The sequence below is a fragment of the Pagrus major genome, chromosome 1 (genome assembly GCF_040436345.1).
Source record: "Pagrus major chromosome 1, Pma_NU_1.0".
NCBI classification, from domain to species: domain Eukaryota; kingdom Metazoa; phylum Chordata; class Actinopteri; order Spariformes; family Sparidae; genus Pagrus; species Pagrus major.
In genome coordinates this window covers 26,902,590-26,929,665 of record NC_133215.1, presented here as the reverse complement: position 1 = coordinate 26,929,665, position 27,076 = coordinate 26,902,590, and the positions used below count along the sequence as shown (strand labels likewise).

The 27,076-nt window shown below is 39.8% G+C and overlaps 1 protein-coding gene across 1 annotated transcript; it reads right to left on the bottom strand.

Moving 5' to 3' along the window:
* Positions 1–1,653: 1,653 nt before the first annotated feature.
* armh3 (armadillo like helical domain containing 3) lies at positions 1,654–25,112 on the bottom strand. The gene is made up of 26 exons (XM_073472685.1): positions 25,024–25,112; positions 23,440–23,549; positions 23,294–23,350; positions 22,391–22,537; positions 22,098–22,205; positions 21,913–22,005; positions 21,735–21,809; positions 21,542–21,628; positions 20,287–20,343; positions 20,116–20,159; positions 19,526–19,586; positions 19,333–19,379; positions 18,408–18,483; positions 17,542–17,635; positions 14,244–14,345; positions 13,955–14,013; positions 13,809–13,874; positions 13,437–13,506; positions 12,719–12,779; positions 12,537–12,625; positions 11,285–11,367; positions 10,807–10,933; positions 10,076–10,151; positions 7,447–7,525; positions 4,086–4,202; positions 1,654–2,869 (listed from the first exon to the last, which is right to left on the bottom strand). The coding sequence occupies exons 2-26, from the start codon at positions 23,539–23,541 to the stop codon at positions 2,777–2,779; spliced, it is 2,070 nt and encodes a 689-aa protein (XP_073328786.1). The 5' UTR covers positions 23,542–23,549; positions 25,024–25,112; the 3' UTR covers positions 1,654–2,776.
* Between the last annotated feature and the right edge of the window lie 1,964 nt (positions 25,113–27,076).

The window sequence follows — 27,076 nt, the reverse complement described above, 5'->3', positions numbered from 1 at the left end:
ATTAGACATCTTTTAACCTGCAATAACGACCTTTTTTTGGCAACTTGGGGACAGCGGAAAAATCAAATCATAGACGTACAATAAGTTGATATGTTAAACTTGATATCAAGCACTTGCTTATTTACAAATAGTTACTGAGAAATACATCATTCATTTGGGCAGTGTTTGTGACCAGATAGCAAATGTAAGTCCAATATATATATTCGTCTTTTAGCTGTTTTTGGTCTCCACCAACTTCTGAGGGAAAATACTGCATATCTCTTTAGCTGCTAAACGCTCCACTTTGTTCATGAGTTAGTCTCAAACTATGTCTGTCTGCTGTCTGATGCCGAGCAGGTAGTGTACGGGGGTATTTTTGAGCTTTTTGCTGAAAACAGGTGCCTCCTGTGGCCAAAAACACTATGAGAGCGGTGAGAGTGAGCCAACACAGCAAAGTTTTGATTTAGACGGCTAATTAATGAGCTGAAAATCACTATACAGCTATGTTAAGCTGAGGGGAGCTGCAGATTTACAGCAGGTGATTCTCTGTTGGTTTATAATCACATTGTTTTCACATTGTCACATACATACATTTATTAGAAAAATATTGATTACAGTTGCTAAAAGGTAAATACTGGAGAGAGCTATGCGGAGAAATACATGATACAATACATGACATCATCAAATGTTATCAATTACAGTGATAAGGGGCTATGCTGTCCTGTCGTGACAGATGCAAAACGTGTGAGGGAGATGTCAATCAAGCACAGTCTGTACACACAAACAGACAGTCATGAAAAGAGGTCGAATCAGGCAGATTAAGTGATAAGACCTGTGTGGGTGGACCAGTGACGGTGCAGCGGTTTTAATTTGGTTAATTAAAACATTTGCAGATATTTCCCTCAGGAGTTGGTAGAGACCAAAACAGAAGCACGAGTAGTGTGAATACTGGACCTACATTCATCAGGTGATCACATTTTTGCTAAGTTTGTTTGTATTTACAGCCAGTTCTGCTGTCCCCAAGTGGCCAAAAATAAATTCATGCAGCTTTAAAGTTGACGTCTTTTAAAAGCTTTTTTTTTTTTCTGATGTTGAATAATTGTGATAAACTCAGCTGCACCTTCTAACATTTTAATGACGTCACTGACTGTGTATTTGACACGAGCTAAACTTGCCTCAAAAAAAGAACGTACGGTTAAAAATATTGGTCAAACAATAAAGTCACCGGAGCTGAGTGTGCAGTGATCCTCTCTGCAAACTCATCTAAACACACTCGATGGAGACTTAAACTGCATGATTTTTTCGCTCACCGGTTCATACGTGCTCGACAGGGGGCAACAAATAAAGAAATGATCCAAGACAAAATCATTTGTTATCAAAGGCCTAGTCATCGAATGAAAACTCATATTTCACTTCTGCAGCGTGTGGGGGTAAGAAATCAAGTCTCCCACTGACAACCAATGTATCAGACTCAGACAGCAGTGTCAGCAGAGGACAGGGTGTGTGTGTGTGTGTGTGTGTGTGTGTGTGTGTGTGTATGTGGGTGTAGGTTGAGCCGACGAGGTTTGTTGCTAGAAAGCTTACCTACAAAGAATGTGAAAGACGGTTAGTTTTAATGTAAATAAATAAAATCTGAATGTTTTTTGACCAAATAGTCAAAAGAAGAAGTGCTAGTTGTAGTAGGAAATCAACCTTTATTTAAAAAAGAAACATAAATATACCTACAGGAGTTAGAGATGAAAGGAACAAGACTCTACACTTGAAGAAATTGCATAATTCAGATCTGCTTCCAGTCAAAAAATAATCATTTAAAATGCTGTGAACGAGAAAGAGCTAAGCTGAATTCAAAAGGTTGAATGAACAAATCTTTTTTTTCTTTAATTAACTAAGACTTAAGTTGCCAGACACACACCAGCAATAATCACTTTATGAATGATAATGTTTAACCATTGTTCCTTCGAAGCTAACCACCGCCTTTAACACATTAATTTGTTCAACTGATGGAGAGATGACTTGTGCGACGTGCAGTAGTGAATGTTGGTCATGGCTTTGTTCAAAAGCAAAGTTTGCAACAACAAGAAAAATGTTTTTTATCACTTCAGAGCATTCTCAAACTTAATCACCGCTCAGAATGTTCTACCCATTAGCAAACATGTGACATACAAAATACTTAATTTGTTTTGAACATGTTGACAGTTAACATTCACACGACAAGCAGCCGCAGAGAAAGAGTTAATGCTCTAATCAAAGAGGAGATTCAAACTCAAAAAGGCTCATTACCAAATGTGTTATGAAAGACATGTTTCACCCAAAGCCTAAATCTTCTGAGGAGAGACAAATCATAAGCAATGTACTGTGATCAGCAGAAGCAGAAGCTACTTACATCATCATCAGTGATAAACATGAACAACTGGGTTAAAAACAATGAAATCCAAACTTTCATGTGTCAGTTAACAGTCCAGCCAATACTGCAGATTGCACACGAGGAACCAGTACAACACCGGCACCTCCTTAAAGTATCACACACACATATGAATGGCCACAAAGGGAGAAAAGTCTGGAGAGTTCTCACGTCTTTCCTTAAGGTGCATCCAGCCTGTCAGTGTCCGTTTCCATCATTCAGTTCACAGGAGGGACAGACGATGAGGAATCAAGACGAATCATTTCAAGAACAATGGAGGATTGTACTGGTTTGGTGTTTGTATTGTACATTATGTGTGACAGTGTGTGTACATGTCCACATGCACAGAAATGTACTGTGTACGTCCATCTGTAGGGAGGTGGGTGTATGTGTGTCTCAGGAGATGGTGGAAAACTCTTTGAGCAGGACGTCCTGACTCAGTGTGTTCAGAGAGACATTCTTCCTCACATTCAGGCTGATGGAGCGCACCTGCAGACAGACGAGGAGGGAGATTTATCAACAGCTCATGTTACTATAAAAACATTTACACGGAGAGACGGAGCCTTTGTCCTATCTCAGTGACTGCACCCTCGCCACATCAACTCCGCCTCTGTGTGTTCCTGTCAATGCTTCACCACATCAATATATATGAAGCTGCAGATTAATCTAAAACCCTCTGACAGTGTGTCTGCTGATCGATCACACTCCACCACCTGTACAGCCCAGCGCATGCACCAGAAACTGCAGGAAACACATTAAAATTTAAGTTCCTTATGACCATTTTTGTCCATTTCTGTTTTGGTTCTTCAGTTAAACTATTGCAACCTCTTTTTTTTTCTGACATCTTTGTATTAAAGGTTTGGACAAAAATTGTAGACAGCAAAGCCAATTTTAAATTGTACTTCCATATGAGTTTGAAAGAAGGGGGGGATTGACCAGGCAGAGACTGTAGGGACTCTCAATTGAGTTGCATTATGGGAAGTGTAGGATCTAGCCAATATTAGGAATGAGAAGTTAAGACATCTCGACATTTGCTGCTTCATTATTCACCATTCTTTTGTTTTTATCTTTGTCTCACAAGTACCTTACTTCATGGAAGTACATTACTGAATCAGTGGATTACCCCTTTAACAAAAAAATACGGCATTTCTTGTAAGGATTTTTGGCTGTGATGTGAACGCAACACCCAGCTGAACTAGTTAATTTACTCTCCCTTTCAGACGGGGTGATATGACGCTTGTTAAAGTTAATATCTTTCCATCTGTCTCTGTCAAGCAACGTTTGAACATCATTCAGTTGCCGCTGAGTTTAAAAGAAAGACTGATGTGTAAGATGTTAAAAATGTTATTGCTGCTTATGGCTTCCATGTGATCGTGAGCCAAGTAAGCTGCCTGATCGGTACTGCGCATGTGCAAATCATCAGAGATCAGTAAGAAGCGAGATGTCTCACTAGTACCAGTTATTAGTGGGTTTACCCGCGTTTAAAGAACCTGCGTACACACGCTAATTTTGGCCTAAAAGTGGTATATTACAGGAAGCGTTTCCTCTGCTTTTAACTTTGCATAGAGAACGTTTACTGTAAACAGCAGTGCAGAGGGACGAAATGTGGGTTAAAAATCTGCTATTATGCTATTATATATCCTCATAATTTACAGATCATCCTCCACAGCTGTGAGTGTGACTTTATGTAAAGTGAGGCTCTTACCAGCTCCTTGAAGAAGGCAGCCTCTTTGGGCTGCTCCGAGTATCTCTCAAACTGGTCCAACCCATCCTGCAATTTGAGCGTCAAGGTGTCATAGTTGGACCGAACCACCTCCAGCACCTGACAGGGGTGAGAGAGATGAGGGACACAGAAAATCAACACAACTCCCCAACTCACAGAGTGGTTAATGGATCGTACAGGCAATGCTGTTGCAGTGTGCTTAATACTTTATTACTAAATGTATGTATTCATGAGGGATCACGTGGCAGGTTGCAGGGATGTGACGGAGACACACCATCTGTAACTTAAGCAATTCGACTGATTGTTTGTTTTGTCACATTTTTCCACAAATTTGCTCCCTCGTTTCTTTTGCAGTAAGAGGTCACGTTACAGAGGAGTCACTTTATCATTTTAAAGGTCAGACTACAAATACAATCCAGTAAATACAGTAGAAAGAGTGTGTGCACTGTGGTTGTAAGAGCACAAGACAGACCAGCCTGAAGTAAAGTCCAGCTGAGATAAGAAGGTGAGCTGAAATCAGAGCTAATTATGCAGAGATTCTCCACACTTGCACCCCTGCCTTCCTCCCATTCAGCCGTGAAATAGCCCCTAACCAGACCTCTTCCATTATTTTATTAATGCCCCTGAAACACTCCACACAGCATGAAACATTCACAATGAGATGCACAAGCTGCACTTTGTCACGCCTCCCACAGAAGCTCTATAAACACACACACTCCCTCTAAAACAAGTCTAGCTCTTATCCATGTAAACACACAGATGTTAACCTGCAAGTAGGTCTTCTTCTTTAGCTGTGGCAGTACATCTACCGTTCAGCTGAATCACCACTGAGAAATGTATGAACACACATGTTCAGAGCAGTATAACATTCCTCTTCCTTTCATTTTCTTCTAATAAATCTACAGCTCTGCTCGTGGAAAAAAGTGCTGTTGTTTTTATTTCAACCTCTGATGGTACACTGATGAAAAATTCATACACATATCTCTGCCTCCATCTTCCTCACAGCTCTCCATCACCCTCCTCTCTGTGGAAATGTGGGGGTAGGTTTGAATGATAACCTCGACTAATGTCTGTTTAGGTTTTTTTCCTCCCCGGCAGCGCATGGAGAGGACGGAGAAGATGAAAGGAGGAGGAGGAGGGGGAAATGGCGAGAGCATAAAGCATAAAGAAATAAAGAAAACTTGAAGAAAAGTAAATGAAGAATTAAAAAAAGAAAAAAAACAGAAGAGATGCAACCTAAACCGCTTTGCACACAACTCAGCTGAGCAACTTTCTGCATCACCAGGCAGACATGATTGTGTGCATGCAGCTGTCAATGTTGTATGTTTCTGCAGGCCATCCATCTTCTGGTGTCACTGTGGGGAATGAAGATGCTCCAGACGGATGGAGTGCAGGTGGTTACTGTGTGTGTGTGTGTGTGTGTGTGTGTGTGTGTGTGTGTGTGTGTGTGTGTGTGTGTGTGTTGAGCATGTTTGTCAAAAGACAAGGGGGAAGGGAATGCAAAGGTTCACACTTCATTAAAACGCGAGGAAAGAAGAGAGAAAATCTGAAATTCACTCAAATGGACCCAAATTTGAACACCTATTCTTGCTTTCTCTTCCTCTGCAGCTGTACACCGGCCACTGGAGAGCTACTCCGGTTACATTAATGTTCATCAGTGGGATGCAGGGAAGGGGGAATTTACACAAGCCTTTCGTGTCTGTGTGCTATGAGTATTATTTTGTTCAGCCTGAGGTAAGATGGAACTTGTCTTTTGTTCACATGAAAGCTCTTACTGCAGATCACTCCATTCCTCCTGCTTTTGTTCAAAATCCGACCTACATTTGATGAATTCGGAGACTAGCAAAGTACACTGTCTAATAAATGAACAATGCTCCAAAAATAACTTTTAAAAAAAGTCATTTTAAAGCAGACGACAGCAGAGACATGACTGAGGGGGGGAGAGAGGACGTGAATCAAAAGGTCACCAGCCGAACACAAACCAGGCTTTTCATTGATGAATTCCAATAATATTTAATATAGAAAGACACGTGTCAGTGTGAAAAGGTTGTGTCAGATGCTTTGGACAAGATGTGGACAGCAACAACTTTCCAGCTGTTTACAGAGAAAAAGCTCTAAAAACCCATCATACACAGTTAGCAACTATCTGATGAACATAGTGGAGGATTTAGCAGCTAAAGAGGCAGATATTTCCCTCAGGATGTGGTAGAGAACAAAAGTAAGAGCTAAAAGAGAGTGACTATTAGACCTCAACACTGGACAGTTGTCAGCTGGCTTGAGACACAGCTCCAGATGAAAATCATTCTGTATCTGCTGGATGTGTGGATAAACAAGTGTTTGCTAACATCTCAACTTGTGTTCATAACTTGTTTTTCCGCTGCCCCCAAGTGGCCAAAAAATCAGTTTTTGCAGGTTTAAAAGATGTCAATCAGATAGAAAGACTGATTTTAGGATAACACATAATAATAAATACAAAAAGTTACTTTGTCTACAGAGATACAGAGCATCTAAAGTGGACATATAAAACCAGTGGCAGCTCATTGACACCAAAGCTACCTTCTGCCTTCCCTCTTTGTTGAGAATAAATCTAGCAGATAAAAGCAAAGAGGTAATTGCGGAGTCTAATGACCATATCCATCACTCGCTTATCAGCTTGTTAAAAAAAAGGTCTCTTCTGGCTGTTTTCCTATCCTCACCGAGTGGACATAAATGAAAAAAGTCTTAAGTGGAGCTGACAAAGCTCATATCGTTGAAGTTCAGACTCAAGTTTCACCACTAATGATGAAGAAATAACTCAGCGATTCAGACACTTACTGATCCAATTCTCACTCTGTGTTTATGCGTTTGTCAGAGTCATATTGTGTGGATAAATTGTCATTATTTTTAATATACTTCAAATATATACACAAACACTACACTATAATCTGTATAATACAAGTATAAACAGCTTCATATTTGTTGTGAACAGGGTCCTCCTCCCTGTCTCATTGCTGTGCAGTGAATCAGTCATGATGAGTTTTAAGCTCAGCGATGTGTGATAACAACTGCTCTTCTAGGTGTCTCAACACAATAAGCGATGTCTGAGTCATCCATCTCTGCCACACAGCTTTAACTACTTCTTGATAAATGGGTGTTCTTTCAAAATAAAATGCAGCAAGAAACTCTTCTCCCACACTTAAAAGTACTCAGTGTTTTCCTTTGTGTACTAAAAAATTCATCAAGTTTTACTTTTGAACAACAAGAGTGAAGTTTCAGTGGAGTTAAGCCCAAATGGCCCTGAGATGTTGCTGAAGTTCATTTTTATTTACATGCAACTTTTAGTGAGAGTGTAAAAGCAGCTCACCTGTTCTTCTGACAGCTGGGAGATGTGGTTCACAGCAGCGTACGACTCAATCTTGGGGTTAAAATGGTTGATGATGGCCCTTAAATAAAAAACAAACATTTCTGAAATTAAGCAGAATGGACATTTTCCTAAAGGTTCAGGGACGTACACCTGCACATTACAGATATATGTGATTGTTCCATGAGCATTAACCTTACATTGCCATAAAATGTGTGTGTGTATATTGGCTGATATATCGATATCTGAATTTTTTACTTCCTAATATCAGTATCATTCTCAACAAAAGTCTTGTCATGTTGGTGGTGCCTTTTCCATCCATCTGCTTTTAGTCACATTTTCAATTAATGCATAAAAAACCTGAGTAGAACTACCAAAACTATGCCCTAAGACAAAAAATATTGCAACTAGAGATTACTTCTTCTTCTGGGGTGCTTTAATGACACCCAACTACAGAATTAGCCACTCCATGCAGTTTATTGCAATGAAAATCCCAATATTTGCATAATAACAGTTAATGGAAAAACAAATGACATGTTGTCATTGGCTAAGTGGTCTGTGGGAACCCCAACACAATCGCTCCCTTTTCCACATCCCTCCAAACTACGCACACTTGCCGAGGAGATTGTGCACAAGTCAACCACATGGACCATGCTGGAGAGCCCTGTGTGGTCCACAGCTCTTGAGTAGAGAGAGTCGCGTCAGCTCTGGTTACTCTAATGGACCATTATTTTAAAACAATGGCGGATCTTGGAGCCTTTCACTAGTTCCCAGAAGTTAGCTGCAAATACTAACAGCCCAGTACTGTAAATCAATTAATCAATAAATCATGTATTAACTATGAACTGCCAAACATCGTACTTCTTTCTCTCTGTATTTATGCATCTAAATTGCCCGCTTAGAATTTCTTGGGTCCAAACAAGCTGATTGGTTGAATCAGCTGGTGAATGGAGGCAGGTGTGAAACAGAAAAGAAAAAACATTCACAGATAAGATGTGTAGCCTGCAGAAGCAGGTTTCAGCTTTCACTGTTTGGTTTTGTTTGTCCCCGAAAATTGAGCTTTTCCAAAGCGGTCTCCTAAGTGGATGAATGGTAAAATGCCAGCCTGGTGGTTTAGTGTTCGGGGGAGCACAGAGCTTTTGCTAAGTGATGACTTTAGCCTCCCCAGTTTTGTCCAGAGGGTGTGTCACAGTAAATAGAGAATCTCTTGTGGCCTCTAACTTTTAAAGCACAACCGTTGTTATAATCCTGCATTCATGTGCATTTGTCAGACAATGTCACAGTCATAAAATAATGATCAGCTCTGCAGCCTAGCGGCCTGTGAATGGCTGTCTGATTGGCGGGCAGTATGTGTGAGCTGCAGTCACATCCTTATTTCATACTTGTTCCGCTGTCTGACAGCAGACACACAACTATCTGAGAGTAAGATGGCTTAGTGTGGACCTAATTATTCTGTGGTGACGCATTAAGATTTCCCTGAATTGAAAAGGGGTCCTAGGGCAAACCATGGAAAACAACCTCAGACCAAAAGAAAACAAAGATATGTGGTGACAGGGGTTTCTATATACTTTTGGCCATGTCATATACAGTTGCAGCCAGCGGCAGCCCCCAACTAATTTTAATGTGCTTCAGATCTTCTGAATAAGCAATTTGTGAGGTTAGTTCTTGGTTAGGTGCAAACTGATGATACAATAATAGTCACAGGCTGTCATTTCTATCCATTCCTATTCAATTCTGTCTCAATGCGTCCTTAATACTGTGTAAGCCCACCAGGGGATTTCAGATGTGAGTTCAGAGGTGATCCTTTCCAGCATTGGCATTTATTTCTATGAAATAAACTGCTTTATGGCTCAAATATGAGTTAATGCAATAAGCAGACCTGTGAGATGAAATAGCTTATTTCGTACCGACTTAGAGATCGTCATATATCAAATAAATTATAGTGACTAAAATGCAGAGAACTCTCCATTGTGGTAATTCTGCTGTCATTTCGTGTGGGAAGCCAGCTGACGGAGGAATGAACTGATGGGAGTAAAATGGAATTGGTGCCTTCATTCGAGTTCATTTCAACACAGTCTCTGTGGTTCTTTATATCCCTCTGCCTTCATTAATTTATTCATCTATTCTTTCAAATATTACTCTATCAATCCTCCTCCTCCACGCCTTCCCTCCAACCCCTGTGTCTGCCTATTAAAGCAGTGGAGTCTGCTCCATCAGGAGCCCAGTTGAATGAGTGAATCCTCAGGGAGGATCCCGCTCGTATGGGTGCCCTCAGGGACCTCCAAGCCAGGGTGACCTCAGAGGATCATTTCCTCAGAGAAGGCGGAGGAGGGAAGAGAGATTACAGGGGAAATGGTGGAGGACAGACCAAGCACAGTATGTGTGAGGACTAGAGTAGGGTTGGGATGAAGGAGATTAAAGCTTAAAAATTATCAAATCGAGGGGCCTAGGGGAAAAAGTTGAGGGAGGGAAAAAAAGGAAGAGGGTGGGGTTGGAAAGCCTAAATTACAGACTTAACTTCATTCACTTTTTATGACCTTCGTCAATCACATGCTTATTTGAAATTCCCTTCAATCCAATATTACTCTTTTCTCCCTTTTGGGACACTGTATTTGTGTGTGTGAGTTTTTACCGAACATTGACAAGGGCATGTGTGACTTTGCTGGCTGCCTCCTTCCACTGGCCCGTGTTGGTCGATACTCTTAGAACTGGAAGACAGAGAATGATAAATAAAAAAACAATTAGTGCACTCAGAAGTAAACTAGATTTAGGGCTGTCACCAGTCATCGGGTCTGCTAAATGTCAGAAAATTGTATATACTAATAAAATAATAATAATAATGATAAATTAAATACACAATAATAATAATAATAATAATAATAATTATAATAACAATAATGATAACATAATAACATCATCACACTTTCCTCAGGCCCTGGCATCCTGTTTTTTTCCATCCAACAGTCCTAAATCTAATAATATTCAATATACAATGATCCTAAACAATAAAATGCAGCAAATCTTACAATAAATGTGCCTGAAGCAGAGGATGTTTGGTCTTTTTGCTTTTATTCAGTCATTTTTAATTCATTAATGAATGAAACTGAAGTGGTGAGTATGGTATGACTATTATTGTTCTGACTGAATTAGTGCTGCAGAAATGTAAGTTATGCTGAATTTACAAGTGATTACACTTTCCTCAGTGTTTTTTTGACCCAGGTCAACTTTTAAGATATCTGAAACTCAGCCATTAATTAAAACCTTTAATATGAGAATACAATATATTATAATATACAATTGAATAATATACAATAATTGCTTCAGCTGTAGTTGAATTAATCACTGCAGTTTCTTCTAACATACCCATACAGTAGAGGTTGTCGAAGACCTGGTGCATTCGTACGATTTCATAGTACAGCTCGTCGTAACTGTTGGAGGTGGGCAGGAACGTGTCGCCATATGTAATGAACATGTTGAACAGGTTCACTACCTGCATAAGGAGACACACATTAGTTGACCAATACACACAGTCTCAAACAAAATAGAACACAACAGGACAAAATAGAGAAGAAAAACAAACCAAAAATAGGTTTTCTAAAGGGAAATCAATTTATACTGCATCGGTTTCTGCATACACAGCCTGTTGGGCTTCTTTTGTCTCCTCTGACAGTCTAATAAAAGGAGTTTAAACTCTTGTGTGTGACTTGACTCTCAGTTGGGCTACAAGCAGCACCAGTGTTACAGCATCTGGCAGCAAACACATATCCCTGTGAAACTAATTTCTATTGTGGGACGTACTGTCAAGGTCCTGATCTGCATGTTTTGTGTGTGGGTTTCTCACCAGTAAGGCCAGATGAAAGATGTTGTGCTTGGCCAGCAGTGTGGTCTCATTTGACAGCAGGAACTTCAGCAGGTTGATGAGAGCTGTGCAGAGGGAGACACGCACACATAAATGAAATAATCTGGAGCACTGATAGTTGTCTACCAGAGGAGCCATGTGGCAGCAGTCAGTATGCATCTTTATTAAGGTAGATAATGGAAACACAGGAGGGGGGGGAACCTTTCAACACCAAATCAAACTAAACCCATGAGAAGAACCAAACAAAGCTTTTTTTAACAACACAACACAACACAAAGATAAACACATCTACTGCTTTAATTTGGCTCCTTTTTTCTCTCCAGTCTTATTTCATGGTATGCTATAATCACCACCAAGAGGAGAGGGTCGGTGTCATTCAGGGAATTCAGCGGATTATTGGTCTGATTGGAGGAATTTGTTTACTAATGAGACACAGTACGATGGGGCCATTACAAGCTGAAATGTTATCCTATTGTGTGTTGACCAGGATGAAAACAAGGCCACCAGATGGATTGTGCTTTCTTTAGAGACTCATTATCTAATCTCAATGATGCAATACATTTCCAAAACAACAGGCCCAATGACTTCAGCAGGAAATTGGCTTTGCTTTCAGAAGGGGTACCTATTTACAAAACTCTTGCGGTGAAGCTTAGCAAATCAGAACATTTCCGGATTTAAATTATTCATCTGTGGTGTCCTGAAACTTAAACAGAATAATTAAGTTCTAAACTTTGAGGGAGAAGCTTACTACAACTCCCAAGGTGCATTTCAGCAACAAAAAAAAAAACATCCAATCACCACACTTACATATGCAGCTAATGGCAGCTAGAAGCTAAAGATAATGACATGTTGTAGTTGCTGCCTTGTCTGTGTTTGACAAATCTGCTGCTTAAACAAGGAACTTTGCTGATTTTCAACCAGTTTTGCATCAATATATTCCAAGCAAAAGACGCTAGAGGCAGGTGCATGGTCATGTAGCACCAATTTTAAAATATCTGTGTCTTTCTACTCCATTGTCCTGTCCAGTTTTATGCAAGGGCCATCTTTCCATCACTGAAATACTTCAAGGTCCTGCACCTTTGAAGAGTACTCCCCCCACCACAGGGACAATTTTGTCATCTGGAACTGTCACACAGAAACTGATTTTAAAGGTTCTTGGTCCTCAGAGAAAAGTTCCTACCCACCCCATTATTCATACTAAAATGAAGCTAGAGCAAAAGTTTGGTATCTTTACCTGACCAGAGCTCTCTCCATGTGTAGTGTAACCTGATTCTGCACTTCTTCTGGTAGCACAGGAGTTTGTGGATGATTTGCACACAGCGCCTGCACAGGAAATGAACACAATACTGTGGTGACGGAGCTGGCTGGTGGATGAGGCTAGAAAAATGTGTGAGTATGATGTGCATGTGTGCTCACAAGTATAAATCCATGGGGAAATCCTTCATCATATGAGTGACAATAAACTCCACCATCAGATCTAGAAAAAGAGGTACGGACAACAAGGGGAAAATAACTGTCAGAAGGACACATAAATTGTACATATCTTTATCTCAGATATCACATCGTCAGCAATAATGCACCATCAAGCGAAAGAGAAACAGAACAATATGAAAAATATCTTCTTTCCGGGTAGCACAAGTTACAGTGTGAGAGGCAGTAAAGCAAAAACAAGGCTATGCAGGGAAAAAATGTGCCACCTTTAACCAAGTAGTGGGGAAATGTCCAATAAATAAATATGATCTATAACATGGATCAATGGCATTTGCATAAAAAAATCTTCGCAGATGTTATTTTGTTCTTGTTGAAGTTGTTTAAGTGCTGCATAAGGGACTAAAGCAGGCAAACAGCAGATCTTTATAATATATAAACAGCTTAGTTTAAAATCATTTTAATTGTGTCATTATTTCTCCTCTCTAAAATAAAAATGTAAACAAAGCGAGAAGTCAAAAACACAGCTATGACAGCTGTGACTGTCGAATGGTGAATGTTCCATCCAGCATCAACATCTGGTTTGTAGCCACTACCATGTTAAATTACAAAGACTCAGAAGCTGACTACCTAGGCTTCAAAAATATCAAACATCAGTGCCAGTTTGAGTCCACGGTACACAACAGTTACTGTATGTTCCTCATACCTAGAACAGCACACACCAGTGGTCGTGAAGGGATGTTTTTGTCTGCCGCTTTTTTTCTGTGTCTCATGGGCTGAAAAAAATACAGAATTGAAATAAACAGCAAGCATGTACAGTAAATACACATAAATAGCCCATGCTAGAATTGGCTGATATCAGTTTTAATATGCAAAATTTAAATTTAAGACAATATTTTGCATGTCACTTGAAACAAGTGTCAAATTTAGCAAACATAAAGTGTCATGGTCTTTATGTTTTTACATGTACTGAAGTTACCGGATTACAGCGGAAGAAATAGATATTGACTTTAATTCATATGGGGTGGATATTTTTCCACGACTGTAAGATAACATGTAATGTCATCACGAAACTCACCATTCTGTGAAGGTTGACTCTAAAGTTCATGTTGTCATCATGTAGAAAGGCATCAGCGTACTGGTCCTGTCACACACACAGGGGAAAGTCAGAACAAAGACATCTGTGGTGGGTGCAAATGTTGCAGAAATGTGGAGGCGACCTACCTCGGCTATGCAGGTGAGAATGATTAGGCACAGTCTGGCACTGTTAAGTCGATGTTCATCTGAAAAACACAAATATGAGACTCTTAACAGGTAGAAAGAAAATGGAGGGTCAGACAGTATATATAAAACATGATATATTTTGCGGGATTGAAGAGAAAATCATGTATTTGTCACTGCTGTGGGCACTTCAGGTGAGTTATGGAGAAAAGAAAAAGTGAAAGAATGAGGAAGCAAAGGAAGGTGGAGTGACAGAGACGAAGAGGGAGAGGGCATAAAGGTTGCTGTTTACCTTTAGTATCCTGCATTACAATGGAGGCGTACTTGAGGAAGGTGATAAGAAGGTTGCTGGTCTGCAGGTTGGGATCCAGAGGCAGCTCTGGGTTGTTCATCACTGCACAACAGATATACAAACGCAACGTCAACGTCAATCATACATAATCCCTGCAGTTAAAATGCTACCAACATTTTTTCTTATTATAGAGAAAAAGGACAAAGATTCAAAAAGATTGAAATATTAATACATATCGATACTGAATATTTGAAACTGTTTCAATACTCATTTTCCACAGTATCAATACTGATACCAGCTGTACTTTCTCTCGCTATCTTGTTTCCAACAGCCAGTCGAAACAGATACACCGCTGCAGTGTCCACATAGCCTCGCTTCCTCCCACTCTTGTGACAGTGGTCAGAAGTAATTTATCTTAAATGCTGTTGTGCTTAACACACAGTACACAAACCTCGTTACATTTATCTTTCAGTGAAAATCAAAAAATTGTTGTATTGTTTTTTTACCCTGTGGTATTGAACATGGTATCCAATATCAAATTTTCAAAGTATCGTATCGAAGTTAGAAATACCAGTATTGTGACAACACTGATATACACAACCCCAAATCCCCAAAAAGTTGGGACACTGTGTGAAACGTAAATAAAAACAAAATGATTTGCAAAACCTTTTCAACCAATAATCATCATGAATACAGTATAAAAAGAAGATATTTAATGTCCAAACTGGTAAACTTTATTGTTTTTGTACACTTTGTTCACAACACGTTCCAAAAAAGCTGGAACCACTGTGTTCAGTTTTCTTTTAACAGCAATCAGTAAGCATTTGGAAACTGAGGACATTAATTGTAAAAAGTTTTGAAAACAAAATTCCTCCCTATTTATTGCACTCTTTCTTTTACTGCAAAGCCACGATGTTTTAACACATGCAGGATGTGGCCTTGCATTGCTCCAAAACCTGAATGTACCTTTCAGCATTCATGGTGCCTTCACCACTGAAGGCCATGGGCTGTTCCACACCCTCATACCATCACAGATGCTGGCTTTTAGTTTTGCATGGATAACAATCTGGATGGTTATTTTCCCCTTTGGCCCACAGGTTGTAACGTCCGTAATTTCCAAAAACAACTTGAAATGTGGTCAGCAAACTTTTCCACTTTCCATCAAGATGAGCTCAGACCCAGAGTCAACAGTGTTTCTGGATGTTGTTGATATAAGGCTTTGCTTTGCATGGTATAGTCTTAACATGCATTTGTAGATGCAGCAATAAACTGTGTTTACCCACAATGTTTTTTGAAATCTTCCTGAGCCCAAGCAGTAATAATGGTGCATTCTAAAATATTGCATTCTGTTTTTATTTACGCTTCACACAGCGCTCCAACGTTTCCAAATGAGATATTCCACAAATAATAACGTCCCAAAAACCTGAGCCTAAACTCAAAGTCTGCTGTCTAAAAGTGGAAATAAAATGAGCTGTCGGCCTGGTTCGGCCAGACGGAGTGCTCATTCAGGCAAATAACAGCATAACAAAAACTGATGTCCCATTACTATATCTACTGTAGCTTGCTGTGTTGTCTAGACAAACATCTTCATCCATTGAAAAATCTCTGCTCGCTCAATCAAACAGCTTGTTTCATTGATAAATGATGAGCCGGTCATTTCTTTCTCCCTCCCTCCCCCCAAACCCTCATTTGTTTCCTTCATCCTCAGATCACTGCATGCCCAAAGGAAAATTTCACACTGTCAGGAAACATATCATCACAGCGGGAAACTGTGGGAGGAAAGAGTACGTCTCTGACATATGATTGCAGGCATATGTGTGCAATTATTTCTGGTCTGAGTGGAGGCTCCTCTAAGTGCTGAAGCTCCCATGACATGGCATAATGCACGCTGCATGTGAAACATTCATCTGGATTTGAAGCTGGAGCTTAATATTTAATACAGAAAATGGCTCTTAGGTTTGAAGCAATGGACGGAGAGCTAGCCCGAGATAGAAACATGCACCTTTTAACGGTTACAGCGTGTGTGCATGCTAAATGACCTGATTTTGAATGTGCTAGCAACATTCACCTTCCATGAAACCTGAAGTGACAGCCATGTACTCAAGTTTAAAGACATAATAATAAGTACTTGGGACGGTGTGATAATCTGATTTAGATTAAATAAACCCAGATCAGAAGTGCAATTCACAGCACATGAGGATCTATATTCTATCAGATAACCTTTAAAATCTATTGAATATTTGAAAAGGCTGCTGGCGTGTGTATATGTGTATGTCTCAAGGCAGAAGTGAGTGAGTTTTTAAAAATGGATGTAAAAAGAACAGTTACGGTTAAATTGAGGAAAAGAAGTAGAGACTTGATGCCAAAAGACTTTTAGAGATCCTTTAATGCTGTTTTCAGACCTCAGGTGTTTTGATGGGATCCATATTTTCAGTTTAGTTCAGTTCTGTTTCAAAGGTGAGGATGTTGTATAAAACATATGCAAACACACAGAACTGACAGGACAAGGTTAAAGTTATCCTCAGCTGTAAGCTCTGGTCTCCTCTGAGGTAGAAAACATTATTACTGCACTGCAAAATCTGACAGTGACTTTACTTGAAAAAAATCAAGGGTCCGAGTCCGATTACCTTAAGATTACCAAGGAGACTAATAATCTGAAGATAAAACTTTTTAGCTTGTACCATTGTGAATTTATTAGTCTACTTTAGTTGGTAATTCTGAGTTAATTGATTTCCTGACTTTTTTAAAGTACTTAGTAAAGTCATCTTTTTAAATTTAAAGTGTGTTGAAGCCAGTATTTGAGGCTTAAAGATGCAGTTGTTATAACAACCACTACACAACACCTCCAAAAACTACTACAAAGACCACTAAAGCCAGAGTGAAAGACCGGGTTCTCTCAAGAAAAGCAAAAATTCCTGGTGTGATTCTAGGTGGCAGTTTCTCTACATACATCCAGGATAAATGGGTATGTTTGAGATGATAACAGATTTCAACTTCACATTTACTTACACCTAAACCATTAACTTTTACTACATTGCCTAAACCCATTCTCAAGCAAAAGACAAAGTTTCCATAACACTGCTGCAATCTGAAATATCATGTGGTCACTTCCTTGTAGCTTCACTTCAGCTCCCTCCTGCTGCAGAAAATGTGGCTTCAAAAACTAACAGGAATGCAGTGAGAAGTAGACCCGAGTACAGACATAAAGACTTCTTTTCAGAGAACAAATGGGTGATGTCATAGACATCAGCCGTCTATGTCTCCCTAAATAAAAAATAAGACAAACTGTACAACTCACTGTCTAGGGAGGGTGGCGTTGTGCCAAGTGGTGTTGTAGGTGTAGTTGGAGTAGGGGTGATAGGTGTGGTTGCGATGTCAATCTCGGGGTGGCTCTGTTGAAAGAACGAAAACGAATAAACATTGTCATTAATAGTGAAAAGCTGTCTCTTGTGTCCTGTAATGTACAGAAACACAACACGACAAGCTTGGCGAGAGATTCACATTAAGACTGAAAGACGAGAACAGGATGCCTGTTAGTGGAGACTTGAAGAAAAGTGTTTACTTCTGGTAGTGCACAACATTTCCGCAAAATGATACATCGATTATCGCTGCTAATTTACCTTGAGAATTGTAACCAATTAGCATTGCAAAAAGCAACACAAGAGCTTAGTGGCCTCAGAATGGAAGTCAGTCCGGAGGCACCGTTTAATGGCTGCCCTCCTAACTGCATTTCACCCATCTTCACCATTCAGTTCGTGAGTCAGGACGGCTCACGCTCAACTTGAGGGTCCCCACAGGGATTAATAAAGAGAAACAAAGTCCACTCTGATGGTGGAGAAGTGTCTTTGTACATTGATTATACCTCAAGAGATATCAAATAATGCATCAAAAGAGAGGAGATGAAACAACGAGGACTGAAAGCTTTGAGAAATGTGTTAAAAAAACTTAAGTAAAGTACCTCAAAATTGTACTTAAGAACAGATCTTGAGTAAACAGTTTTTAAGGTTATGTTCCAAATATCGGTTATCGGTGTCCTTGATTTCTAATAATCAGTATCGGTCCTGAAAAAGCCATATCGGCCAACCCCTAACATGTTCTAATTAAAACAAAATCCAAAACACAGGTGAGCACACATGCACACAAGGAGAAAGTCATGTATCTTACCTGAGCTAACACTGTGATGAAGTTGCGGTTAAGGTGCACCGCCTCATAGAGTGCGAGCAGGATCGCCTCATTTGTCCTTGAGAACAAACAGAAGTCCGTGGTCAGAATCAGCTCGTTCATTTATCAAGTAAAATCTTCACATAACATTAGACTGAGCAGGAAAAAGCTTTAGGCGTTGCTCCAGTCCAAGGGGCAGTCTGGCGTTTAAGGTTTATTAACAATCGATTCCTGCTACAGCTGCTCACTTTGTTCATTTTCTGTATCATTAACTGCTGCACAATGTGTGTAACTACTAATACATCATTTCCCAAATTTCTGTACATTCAATTTTAATGTTGATAAATGAGTTGACATTAAATATGTAAAACAATGGTCAACTCTGTTCACAGAGAGAAATAACTGACTGCATTTTTACTGCTGTCACCCCCACTGTTGTCAGTCATTTACAGTAAGAACAAAGAGTCACTCTAAGCGAAACTTTGAATCTTTGCTCTTGCATGATTCAACATCTGTTAACGTTACCCCCAAAAATGATGAGACTGTGCCTTGAGCCAAACAAATTTAAGTCTGCACTGTAGTGGCTGCAATATCTTTTAAAAAACAAGATTCACATTCGGTTTAAAAAGTTAGATTGCCCACTGCGGTATGAAGTACAATAATATTTACCTGAGAAATCATGTTTTATTGAGACGAGCACAAAGCTGTTGCTTTACTCAGTCCCATACTGTTTATTTACAGTTGGGTTACTGTTCATACTATTACCGCAAATATATTGATTTAAACTTTTGAACCCTTTACACAAAGACAAAATAGGAGGACAAGCAAAAAACCCAGCAGCTGTAATTAATGTTCTCGTTGAAGGTGTCTAACAATGCAATTAAGTCAATTAATGAATGGGTAAGAACTTAAATCACTTTGGACTTACTGTACAGAGAGTTTCTCATCAGCATCTGCTATAAACATGCTGCCCACCTGTGGACAGAGGAGAGATCAAGCTATCAGCAAACAGTATTCAAAGCTGCAGACGGACGTCTATGAACCCCAAACACATCCTAATGGAAGACATAGCAATCTATCTAAATGTCTATAAACTGTAAAAAGTAAGAATGATATCTTACCATACTTGTGAGGGTAGAGAAGAACCCACCCTGGTTCTCCTCCTCTTTGTCTTTGTACTGCCTAAAAGGGAGAAAACAAGATGGCAGAAAGTATAAAGTAATGAAAAAGTGAGGAGACTGACAAATAAACTGAAGGCAGGAAGGACTGCACACCAGCAGAGGAAGAGATATACGTTTCCACTCAGGCACGGCACTCGTAACCTTGCACACATTTACCTAACATCTTCTTCTACTTCCTGCAATTTATTATCAAGGGGGCATTCAGTTTATACACAAAAACAATGAACTGTATAGCGCCGTCATCCATCACTTTGATGGTCTTGTCTGTCTACGCATGCAGACAGACAAGACCTCCCTCACAAACAGCATTTTAATTTCCAAACCTTGCCTCATCCAAAAAAACATTACAGGCTGCCAAAGCAAACTGTCACATATAAATAACTTCAAGTATAAATGGTTTTTCAGGAGAATAGAAATAGAACAATTGTGTGAGACATCAAACTAAACTGATGACGCCTGCGGCCTCTGGACACCATGCACCACATCATTAAAAGCATGTTTTTGACACATGGGACAGGTTTAGATCTCACCTGTTATATTCTGTCAGAGCTTGGTGGACAACCATCCCCATCCCCTGTGAGAGAAAACATCCAGTGTTCAGTCAAACCTTTGATTATGTGCCTGATGTGGAGGCCAACGCCTACATCACACTGTTTATTATTCTGCAGTTAGGAAGACACAGTAAGTGAGAACATACTTACATCTAGTGTTGGCTCATCATCCACAATGGAGAGCTTCACAATGTAGGGATTCACAGACTAACAAACAGAGACAATCAGTGAAATCAGAAACTGTTTAATATTTGACACAATTACTGAAGTTTATACTTTCACTGTAAAAGGATCGTTCTCAAACATAAACAAAACGCCGCAGTCCACAGATAGCTAGTGTTCTTATATATTGTGGGCAAAAAAATAATGCATTTCAGTGAGAGGCCAACATCAGTGACATCAGGGAAAGACACTGTGATGGCGTCAAGCTGAAATGTTTGTTTTTGGCCACAATAAATAAGAACGCTAGTTATCCGTGAGTGCTGGAGTTTGTCTTTTCAATTTGTCAGCTAGCTCAAGAGGCTAACCTACATTGCATGTAGTAATAATACACAGCCGGAGCACCTCTTACATTCTCCATGTGAGGTTCAGTAATGCAACTAAAATTGTGTGTACTTACACACAATTAGTAGTACTTACTACTACTACAGCTTTCTTGGGAACAAACAGGAAAGCAAAGCCTGTGTGATCCTGGACCATAAGACGACTCACTCTCTATCACTTGGATTTTCAGCTCTATCTTTCATGCATCACACACACCTTAAATGCATAAAGCTACAGTAGATTTTAGCCGTGTCTTACTTATTTATAAATAAACATTTTACTGAAGTAAAAGCAAAGGTGGCTCCTTGTGTTGTTGCCTGCTTTGCTTACATATGAGGGTGCATCCAAAACCTCCTTCCTCACCCTTTTATCCCCTCCCACAAAGCCACTCTTATCCTTCCAGGAAATAACTGGAGGGGGAAGTGGGTTGGAAGTCATTTCAGAGAGCGTGATTGCTTCTCTTTCAAAAAAAATGTCATGTTCACCTTCCACCTGCATAAATACCCTTTGGACGTGTTCACCCAATTAAAATCTTACACTCTTCCCTCATGTTTCTGTTATGTGGTGTAACTGCAATTGAAAATACACATCTGTACTACAGATCCTGTACTGACACAGACCTCAGGAGTTGCTTCTATGTTATCCTCTACTGTTAAGCCCGTACAGCAGCACAAACTAGTTTTTGAGTCACGTCAAAAGAGACAAACAGAGAAGGAATGGAGGGCTGATCTCTGGAGCTTTTGGATGCACTACAGTAACATCTTAACAAGGATTTACTACATAGTGACTACTCCCCCCTGCTGTTCAAAAGGCTTTTCTATCGACAAAACAAGTACAGTCCCATGTGAGTATATGTACACACCTCATATTTCCTGTAGTTGACCAGCAGGGCTAGGAGGACTACAGCATCATAACCATGCTGCCCTCTACTGGACACTTCTGACAGGATCTGGAAATGGAAGAGAAGGAGAACAAAAATGACACAAGTGAGAAGAAAGGAGGTTTAAAAACAAAAGTCACAGAATAACAGTCGATATAGTCATCTCATCACCTACCTGTAGAATGGCTTCAAAGATGCTGTTGATCATCACGTATTCCAGTATGGTGTTCTGACTGATATTGTCTGTTACCTGTAAGTAAACACACATTTGTGATGTTTTTAACAGCACAACAAGCATTTCCCACATCCTACTGCACTGTAATTCATCTTGCTGTTAATATGTTCTGTCTCACCGTCACCAGACACAGCAGCAGTTTGAGACATAGACTCTTCAGACTCTCTGAGCCGTCGCCACAAAGAAGGCTGTCCAGTCTCTCCATCAGGTCCTGCAGGAGACACAAACAGAAGCCGTGGCATAAATAAACACAACCACTTCTTCAACCCTTTTCCTTCCCCTCTCAGGATATTTTCCACACACCTTCATCCTTTGCTCGGCCTTGTCAAACCCCATAAGCATGTTAATGATGTCGAAGCCAGATGCAGACTTGTTCTTCTGGTGAACCCCCCGGAAAAGTGCACAGAGAGTCTGGAGAGAGAGGCAGATGAGCGCAGGCGTTATTCAAAAATGTATTCCAGTCTCAAGTGTTTTTGGCGCTATAGCAGTGACACAAAACTGTGTCCATGAATCTGACAAGCCAAGACAATATCCACATGCTTCAACACTGTAAGCTGTCTGTGAGAATCTATATGATCCTCCTGAGCTTCAGTTACCTGCAGGGCATTGACCACTTTGATCTGGTGCTCCTCTCCCAGAGCCTGCACACAGTGGTGGAACAGAGAGTTGATGTTGTCCTGGATCCGCTGAACCTCCTCGCCATCTACGCTCTCCAACTTGGACTCCAGGTACTCTAGGTTCACCTGAAACGTGTCAAAAGGACGGAGAAAAAAATCAAATAAGTGAAAGTGCCAGAGTTATTAAGAAGTATTCAAGTGACAAGTCACAATACTGTCTTATCAAAACCCCCTATTAAAAGAATGAGAAACATGGCGAAGCAGAGCAGCTGCACAGTCAATGCCAATTAGACCACCGGACAACTTTCAGTTTTATGCTGTGGGCTAATCTTTGAAGCGTTTGTTCAGACTGTATCTGATTTGTGCATGTCACTACTTTCTGTTTTTCTCTGCATAATGTTTGCAAACTCTGACCACAAAATGTTTTTATTTTAATACTGCTTCTGGTTTTTGTATAAGAGTTGTATGAATGGACCGAGCAGGCCGCTTATGAAATGCTCTTCTTGGAATCAATAAAGTTGTCTTATCTGAATCAAATATGTTTGATGATGAATGGACTTCAGATACATTTTTCTGTGCATTATATTCTTTCACACGTAACTGCACTTCCTCACAAAGGTTGGGCACTATTATTCATATATAAACAGATCTTTGCACACTCTATATGCATATGATTATTTTCCATGTATTTCTCCAATATGCTGCAAGGTGCATACATATTTTTCCTAATTCAATATTTAGGAAGACAACTGATACTATCCATTTCTCAGTAGCTGTCCTGCTACCAGTCTGAACCAGTGCACAACAAAACAACACAGTGAGAGTTCCTGTGTGCAAAACACGTTTTTACTCTTTGTCAAGTATTTTTCTCTCTCACTTTACCTTCATGAGAAACAGCTCATCCCAGAAGCGGGGGTTGTTTTTCGCCGGGTCTTCTTTCTAAATCAAAGGAAAAGACAGCACCTTGTTTACACTATTTTATCTCCCCTTACTTTTCATCGCTGACATTCCCCCTTTGTGATACTCACCGCAAAAATCTCATCATACATCAGCACCACCTTCTCCTTCAAGGGTTTCTTAGAGGACGACGTCCTCCTTAACAGCCCAGCCTTCTTCTCCACCTGAGACATGACTAAGTCTGAGGAGAGAGACACAGTGAGCTCGATAAGGGTGTGCACAAATGATGTAAAAATAAAAAGAGTAATTCCCCAAGATCTCTTCTATTATATACATTTATTAAAGGATAAGGCAGACAATAGTCTCTATTTATGTGAGCCTCAACAAATCCTTCATAATCCATACTTTAAAGACCAAAAACCAGCAATGAAATTCTCAGTCCTTTCTAACTTCTGCAACCTGTCTGCAGCTCTGACACCCAAACCCATTATTTCTTACAGAGGATATAAATCTTTTAAAATGTCACCAATATATAGGTTTATATCAAAAGCATAAATAACAATTTTCTATCTGGGCTTTAAAGTAGCCAACACTACTCAAACAGGAGTGAATTGTGAGTGTGCGTGACTGGGACGATTTGGTGCACAAGTAAGTAATTTACAGCATCATGACGGCAGATATGCAACTCACTCAAAATAAACTACAGTGCCCATCTTTAACAGAATGAAGATATATGTCAGCATGTGCAACAATGTGGCTTATGAATGCGTTTTTAACACATTTCTGAACTACAATAAAAAGGTGTATGGCACAGAGCAACAATACAGGTTTGCAGAGGCAATACTTGTGTTAGTAGGATACATTATTTGATGCCTGCTTGCACTTAACACATTCTCAACATGTAACTTGTGGGCACTGCATCAGTCTGCACCTGTCTGCAACAAACAACTCCCCCCTGTCACAACTCTTTACATGACCTAATAAACCAGGTCACCAAGAACCGTCACCTGTTGGAGGACATAACTATCTGTCGTTAATGACTATTTTATTAACTTACTCTGCTCAGAATAACAGAAGCATTTTGCTTGAAATCAGTTATAGTAACTAACACACCAACACTGTTAAAAGTCGACTGGCCAAGTGAAAGATTTCAAAGTAACATAAGTAACTAATTAACGTTTTTCAGGTTAGCACAACAGAATATCATGTCATAAGTAACGTATGAATAAAGTCGCAAAAGTAGCTAAAGCGGTATTATGTTGACTAAGTAATTATCAGCTGACACTTGCTAAAATTAATGGCACATGATATATGTTAACAGCTAACGTTAGCCTACCCAAGTGCAAGTTGGGATGGGCTGCTAGCTAATAAGCTAGCATTAGCTAGCAGCCATATCGTTAGCTAATCGGGTTCAACTAGCTTACTAACGTCTAACAGCAACGTGGCGACGTTATCAAGCAGATATTGTTGTCCAGTCGACACTCAATGAGCATTTAGTTTATCAGCAGTAAGGTCACAAAACGTAAATCTACTAAAATGTTCAATCTTTGCAGCTAACGCCAAAGCTAACGCCGCCTAGCTAGTGCCTGTCAGACATTAAATGTAACACTGATTCAGCGCTAGGTATTTAATGTCACAGTGCACCCACTGACAACATTTTTGTGTCACGTTGTTTAGGTAGGTGCAGCGTAGCTAGGAGTCTGGTTTGTTCTTACCTCAATTAAAGTATTAAAATCTGTGTCGTAAATGTAGTTCATGAATCCTTGTGACAACACTAGCCTCTGCTAGCATACTGAGATCAACTGCCTCCTGTTGGTCTTCAGGGTCCTAGCACCCCTCGGATCTTCTTCTTCAGGGTCAACTACAGCTGACAGTGGTGACCACACTGATACTTCTGTTTATCAATTGTGTTGAATCATCATAACAGGCCAATAACTTAATAGATAAATAAAATATATAGGGCAAAGAACTGCTCGACCCGTTAGAGGAAAGAAACTAAAGGGCTTGGGAGTATACATTGTAGCCACAGGGCTTAAACTGAGGTGATCTGTCTGTCTGATATGATCACTTGTTGCTGATTTGGAGCACAATGATGGAAGAAGATAAGAGAAACTTGTCATTGAGCTGCTCGCCTCCTCACATATGCACCCACAAGTTACATGATGTTATCACATATCTTGCCTCTGTGTGAAACAGAAGACATTATATTTATATTTTATCTCATATGTAACATATATATATTTTATAGCAGAGCGATTAAATAGACGAGCAGACAATACAAGGGCAATTGTCCAACTTTTGTGTCTATATGTTAATGTGAAGCTGTGATCGTCCATTCCCTCTGTAGACCATCAAATGACAGTCACCCAATCAGTCAGTTATTGACATATGTCCACTAAAACAGTAAGTACATATGCTGTTGGATGTCCAGAAAGTCAAGTTTAGGGCATGCCCCCGAGACAAATTATTTTGTTTAGTTTATGGTAAAAAAAAAAAACTAAAAAAAACAAAGAACATGCAACTTTAAGAATTTATAACAAGAAACTTATTTTTGTCATTCAGCAGCAATAGGGGAAGTTGAACATGCAATTGTAATTGTAGAAACTGTTGGGCACAGTCAAAAAAAACAAACTGTTGCAATGTGACCCATCATCTCCACTGATATTGGCTTTGTTATTGAGCTCAGTGGATCCTCATTTAATACAATGGTTATTGTTCATTTTTTCAAAACACTGACATGACAAGTTGCATAACCCGCAGCAGCTGACTGATTGTAAGTAGGGTCTCTGAATTACCTTTAACTTCTCAGCTAGTTTTAGTGTTGTGCTCTAAAGCTTGGGGCTCTTAAGGTAAGGACTGACACGCACTGATATAACATTTGAGAATAACATGCAGACTTGCTCCTCTGCACTTTGATAATAAATTGCAGAACTCTTTTTTCTCCTATTCAAGCAACAGTTTATACTTCCGCTTTTTGACCTCACGACTTCCTTGGTAAATTAACTTCACCATCAAGGGCGCAATACTCCTGGTAAAGACTACATGGAGCGCCTCAATTCCCAGAAGAAATGAGACGAGCTCAGCTTTTACCGTGTCATTAGACAGAGAGCGAGATGAGGCGGGAGAGAGGAAGGAAAATCAGAAAACAATGAAGAGGAAGAGAAGTAAAAGAGAAGTATAGCAGCTGACAAGTGAAAGATAACATTAAATGACTAAAATTTTATATTTCGTTTTGTGAAGAAACAGAAACAGTACAGACTTCAGGAGGAAAGAGGACAAGTCACACAATGACCTCTGAAAGACAGATTATACACCAAGTTTCACTCAACTTGTGACCAACATCAGCGATATCTCTGCAAAGACCTCTGTAGATCTTTTAATCCAGTGTGTCCTGATGGATTTGTCACAGGCTTCATTATGTTTGCGTGCACTAAACCTGAAGAATGACTGCAGTCTTGAGTTTTAGATAAACTTCTCCATTAAACTTGATTTACTGCCCTGGAATATGCTGTAAACACTCTTTGCTGTGAGAGAGTAAGTTATAGTTATGTCTCATACTGCGAGCAAGTATCATTAAGTGAGAGTTATCGTAAAAAAGACGCGGTCTGTAAATAACATTCCCCCCGATGTTTGCTGCATTGTGATTTATGTGTTGTGATTGTCTTTGAGAACACAAACACAGAGACTTAGAGACCAGCGGGAGCTTCAGTACAAGTTCATCAAAATTAAACACGTCCCATAACTCTTCTCCAACACAACAACATTCTT